Genomic DNA, 6112 nt, shown 5'->3' on the forward strand with positions numbered 1-6112 from the left:
TTATGAGAGGTGCATTATGAAATCTCAACCAAAAATTTTGACTGCAGATTTTAAGTTAACACAGAGGTACAGCGAAAACTATGAAAGCCAACACCTGTGTGAGTCTAAAACCTGCTTGAGAAGGAAAACTCAAAATATTTCCCTCTAATGGAGAGTGACAGGGAAATGTTAAGACTTCCCCTTGCCAAAGACAGGGAACTGGGGCCCAGAACAAGCGGCAGTCCTGTGAGGCCCAGCCCGCACCGGTTTCACTTTTATTTAAATCCTCAGTGTCAGCACTATTTTCTCTTCTTTGCATTCCTCTTGGCGACTAAGCTTGTTCAAATCAGTCTTCCAAGCAAATCCTAGCCCAATGCTATTTTTCTTTAAAATGCTTACTGACTTAGTAAGAACACCTAACTTGATTATCTGTTTTTCAAACCATGGCAGAGTAACGAAGTATCAGGTTCATCTGAGACAAAAGATGTGACAGTAGACTATGTTCAGTTATTTTTATTAGAGCAAGTGTGTACAGAGTCTATCACTTCACTTGCAAACACAAAGAGCCAGGTGTATTCCCCCCCTCTCTACGTGGGTCGCTCCCGGGGTCTGGTGACAAAAGTCCACCACAGTGGGGGCAAGTCACCTGCCCTTCGAGCAGGGGGCAGCGCTTCTGTTAGAGGACCACCAGGCGGAGTCTCCTCCTGTAGCTGCTTAATCTAAAGGGGATGGAGAAAACAAGATTACAAAAAGGGTCCGCTGCTCTGTAAGACTGCATGCTCCCGGGAAGAGGCAGCTGTGTCTGCGTTCCTTACACTCTCCCCTCCTCACTGATGGGCGCCAGTGTTTACATGCCTGCGTTATGTTTTACACACATGTGTTTATTCACAAACAAAACGGCTCTCCTTAGAAGATTTTCACACTTATTCATTAAGCAAAACCATGGGCACTGCTACCCGACTGCAGTTGTCATGACCCCACCTGTGCACCTTGGCTTGGCTGAGTGCTCTCCCAAGGACCGTTACAAACCCTCGGTTCTTCAATCAGTGATGTTGGTTTTAAAGGCCCCAAAGAGCAACCAGGCCAATCACATTAGAAATGTGTGCTTGTCCGTTCTAGTGCTCCCAGCTAGGCCCAGTTCTACCGATGGCCACGCCGCACAGAAGCCTATCAGGACAGAGGAGGGTGATAAGCCCACTCATTCTCTGAAGCTGAGAAATTCAGTCCTGTATTGTGGCTGACCTGGGCCTCCACGCCCATGTGCTCACCTACCCTGACTGCTGCGGCATAAACCTGTTACTCAAGTGTGGTGACTGATGCCACCGAGTCTACTCCGACTCCTGGCCACCTACGTCCAACACGCCGACCCAGCTGCTCCTGTGCCGTCCTCAGTCTCCACTGTGCCCAAGCCCAATGCTGCCATCACCGTGACAATCCCCACAATGTACTGCAAACTTCTAAATGCTGGCACGTCTCTTACGTAAAACAGTCTTCCTTGGCCAGTGACGTTCCTTACACTCAGCCTGGCCGACTGCCAATGCTCAGCCTCCTGGACCTCATCTCCGAATCCACACACCTCTGAAAACCAGTCAAATGTCCCCCCACCCCCCACCCTGCCCAATCTGACGAACAGCCTCCCATTCCAGCTCACCTGCTTACACGTCCTGTTGGAAAGAATTCCCGAAATTCACACACTGGTTTGCCGACTCTTGCCCTACCCGCTCGCCCCTCTCCCCATTGATCTGTGTCCTTACCTCCCGCTTACATCCAGTTCAGAGCCATTCTGTCATAACAACTCCTTTTTGAATAACCTCAAATCCCAGGCCACACCATCTACTTCCAGCTGTACCCACACATCTCAGTCCTGCTAAACTAAAAACTCAAAGCCATCAAGGCAGAAGTGACTCACAGGTGACCCTCAAGCAGGCTCCTGAATTACATGGGAAGTTGCCCATCTTTCTCCCAGAGTTACTGCTGGCTTTGAACTGACAGGGAGGTGAGGCTTACGGTTAGCAGTGCAACTCCCTATGAAATAGGCCACCAGAGCTCTCCACTAGCACTAAAGAAAAAAAATGGCCTCACACATTGTTTCTAATTTGAAGGGTCTTCACCACCCAGCAATATCATCCTCCAGCAAACGCCCCCTCCTCGTGACAATCCACCCTTTTCCAAATTCCCCTATAATGCTACACTTCCACTGCTTGGCTTCTCTCTTATTTCACTAAGAAAACTGAAGTCATCACACAGAAGTCTGTCATCTCCACATCACCAACTCTTCTAGTCCAAATGCATTTGTCTATTTTAATATGAACTGTCAAGTAACTTTCTTCCTTTACAACTCTCTCCAGCACTGTCACACACAAGACTCACCTCCCGCTCCCAGCTCTCCTGCCGCAGTTTCTTCCACGCCTCTCTCTTAGCAAAGTAATCCGGGTACATTGCCTTCTCCGAAGGATGCCAGTTATCTAAGCACCATTCAGGGACCTGCCAGGAAAGGAAACCATGGCGTCATTCACGTACAAGGTCGCTGACAGAGTCCGTTACTGACAGAGACTGCTTAGATGACTGTCGCGTCTGTTCTGAGCCAGTCACCAGCGGATGGCAGAACAGAACGGCGCACGGTCCTGCACCATCCACGTGATCACGGCTGCATGAACCGGGGGTCCAGCCACTGTGTCACTCCATCTCGTGGAAGGCCTTTCTCTCTTCACTGAAGAACTCTACCAAGTTCAATGGTAAAGTGCAGATCCTTCTCAATAATGTATCTGAGGTAAAGTCTGCACCCCAGTTCTAAACTGCACTCCAGCTGTACTTCTAAGACAGAGTCTTTTGGAAGTCCAGTCCATTCTGTATTCTTCACCAACACCATAATTTAAAGGCCTCAACTCTCTGGTCCCCCTTATTCACGGTCCTTATTCATATGCATACGAAGTGACTGAAAACACCATGGCTTGGGTCAAGCACGTCTCAGTGTTCAATGTGACACCTTCACTTTATTAACAACTTAAATCAGTTCTCTGCAGCACACTTCCCCAATGCAACATGTTTAACATCTTGACTGCTCTTTCCATGGTTACTGGTGGAGCCAAGTAAAATGACACCCTGAATGGCTTCACAATCTTCTCTCCATTCAGCACGATGTTGCTTATTGGTCCAGTTTTGAGGACTTTTGTTTTCTTTATGCTGAAGTGTAGTCCACACTGAGGCTGTAGTCTCGTCTTCATCAGTTGTGTTTCAAATCCTCTTTACAGCAGCAAATAAGGTCTGTGTCATCAGCATACTGAAGATAAAGGAGCCTTTCTCCATCCTCCATGTTTCGGTCTTCACATGATTCAGTTTCTTGGATTGATTATCTGCTTAGCACACAGACTAAGTAGGTAGAGTGACAGGATACAACTCTGATACCACCTTTCCTGATTCGATCAGGAAAGAAGGCAGTAGTCAAGGGGTGTGTTTAAAAGCATGACAAGAATCAAGCTGCTTCTCATGTCAAACAATAAATGGCAGAGTTAGACAAGAAACCAGAGGAAAAGGAATGCTTAGAGTGAAATACTACAGTTGGGAAATGTTAGTAATATCAATTAACAAATGGCATCACTCCTTATTCCCTGCATGCCATAAATACCCAGAGGAACTTTATATTATGGCATTACAGCAAGTGTTCCTTCCAATTTCCCTTAATTATGAAGCACCAATCCAAACTGGTTCACATGAAAGCCTACAAATGAGCTGTTTACCAAGTAATTTATCATTATATGAGCACACTGCAAGATGCTGGAGTTGAATTTAGATAGGCTTCAAAGCATCGAAGAGAGAAACTGACACCTGAAAAAGTGTCTGTAACTGTCAGGAGAGAAATTCGCGAGCTGCCCCAGCAGGGAAGCGAGCAGTTGCAAAGGCTAGATACCCAGAGCTGGCCTCTCAGAAGGCAGCTGCCCTGCCATCCCCACCTACCTTGTAACACTCGTATCTCTCATAGGAGGTGCCCCCCGGAGAGTCCGGGAAGATGTACGGCTGCGGGTGCTGACGGTACCAGAATTCCTCCTCTGCCTCCCGCAGGAGCCACGTAGCCTTCACCATGTCCTTTTCATTCGTGTGTTCCTCAAACCGGGCTCTCATCAAGCAGGCGAAGTAGCGGTACTTATCCCTTGAAGATTTGGGAGAGAAGAAGTGTTCCCATTTAAGCAGGCAGCACGGCCGTCTGACAAGACGCTGCTCTCCCACAATGCCTCCTGGCTGCAGGGTAACCTCCCACCAGCTTCCCACACCCAGAAACTCCCATACAAGTGCTTCCACAGCAGCCCCCAAATGTCGGCAGGTACGGACCAGAAACACCGTGCTGAGCACAGCCCAACTACTTCTCTCCTCCAAAGATTGATGATTTAAACTAAAAATGAAAAAACAATTAGCAAAACACAAAAGCTACCCTAAGTCACCAGAAGTCCCTTTTATTTTGCCCCCCAAAAAATACATGGTAGCTAACACAAAGACTCACTGCTATCAAATCTGTTCCAACTCGGGACCCTCTACTGAGTTTCTGAGGCTGTAAATCCCAACGAGAAGAGACTGCCTATCTTTCTACAGTAGAACTGCTGCTACATTTGAACTGCCAACGATACCTGGCCTTTGAGTTGGGAGAGCAGCGTGCTCAAGACTGTGTCACCAGAGCTCCTTCATGGTATTCGTGGGTATGTGTTATCGTTTGAGGGAAGAATACAGAGTATTTGAGAGCAATTTTGCAGTTTAAAGTGAGTAGCTCAAGGGCTAAAAATGCCATCAGGTGAGACAAAGCATTTGTGGAGACAATAAAAATGGAAGTAGTTGTTGTTCTGCCTACTAAGTCAAATCCAACTCAAAGTGACAAGATAGGACAGTAAAGAACTGCCCCAGAGGTTTTCTAGGCTGAAATCTGAGAGCCTCGAGTGGTAAGGAGCTGTGCTGCCAACCCCAAGGCACGGAGTTCAAGACCACCAGCTGCTCCTCAGGAGGATGGGCAACCTCCTCCTCCTCCCATGCCATCTACTGCCTCTGAAAATGCACTGGAGGATCAGATACAGGTCAGTCCTGATTCCACAGCACGTATCAAGAACAATCTTCGCAGATGCTGACTGTCACATCTTTCTCCTGTACAGTGGCAGGTGAGCTCCACATGCAGCCCTTTCAGTTACCAGCTCAGGGCTTAATTTACTGCATAGGGAAAATAAAATGAATTTGGTTTCAAAGCATTCTGACGAACTGAGTCTCCAAGATCTCGAAGGGATCTACCAAGTAATTGGAAATAAAACTAGACAAGTGAGCAGAGACCCAGGCACTGAAGGAGTATACTCAGAGAGACGACATCAGAGGGCCTGGGATGGGAAATGGAGAACAATTAACAGTATGAAGGCAAACAGACGGAGGGGACCTGGCAAAGCAGAGAGAGAATGTCCGTGAGACTGAGTAAGTCAGAATTTAGCTGTGATTGAATTCTGACTCACGGACCCTGAGTCCGTACACAGAGAACTGCGCCGTAGTTTTCAACACCGTGAACTATATACTAGGTGAGCTGTTAACTATTTGTGCCACGAAAGGGTTCCACTGTCACAGGCACTCCTGCTATTTCCCTCATGATTACGGGCTCAACAGTCAGAGCTGAAGTTCTTTTTTTCCCTAAAGAATTTACAGAAACCTTTTCTCCTGTTGTGTACCATCCATCCAATCAGATCCAACTGGCAGCAGAGGAGATTGTCCCGCCTTCTCTAGCAGAGCATCTGGTGGATTTGAACCGTGCACCTTCGAGATTGCAATCGCAGCACGGTTTCCGTGAACTGGCAGAATTCAGAGCACCCTTCAGCTGACATGGTCACGCAGGGCCCCCCTGCAGCACAGTTTCTAGCCACCAGAGCTCCCAAGAGCTGAATTCTTGAAGGCTCTACCTTCTCCATCCATATGAAGTTCTGGGAATTCTGTATTTCCTAAACTGTGTTTACATGTCCATTTTTCCCACTGATTCAATACATGCTACAGCTTGGAAAGTGGATTCTCTTTCTTTATTCACCAAGCAGCACGAGACAGAATCACCTGAATGAATGATGGGGAAGCACAGGGAAGCAGATGAACACACACACACACACACACACACACACACACACAC

The 6112-nt window shown here is 47.5% G+C and overlaps 1 protein-coding gene across 1 annotated transcript in view; it reads right to left on the reverse strand.

The window, feature by feature from the left end:
- Positions 1 to 566: 566 nt before the first annotated feature.
- Positions 567 to 6112, reverse strand: part of NDUFB9 (NADH dehydrogenase (ubiquinone) 1 beta subcomplex, 9, 22kDa) — a 6198-nt gene continuing 652 nt past the window's right edge. Inside the window, exons 2-4 of the mRNA XM_006879303.1 lie at positions 3934 to 4128; positions 2350 to 2463; positions 567 to 698 (exon numbers count right to left, since the gene is read on the reverse strand). Coding sequence (XP_006879365.1) covers positions 567 to 698; positions 2350 to 2463; positions 3934 to 4128 — 441 coding nt within the window. The remainder of the gene's footprint in view (positions 699 to 2349; positions 2464 to 3933; positions 4129 to 6112) is intronic.

Source organism: Elephantulus edwardii, unplaced genomic scaffold, assembly GCF_000299155.1.
Source record: "Elephantulus edwardii isolate Elephantulus edwardi_28Jun2011 unplaced genomic scaffold, EleEdw1.0 scaffold00003, whole genome shotgun sequence".
NCBI classification, from domain to species: Eukaryota; Metazoa; Chordata; class Mammalia; order Macroscelidea; family Macroscelididae; genus Elephantulus; species Elephantulus edwardii.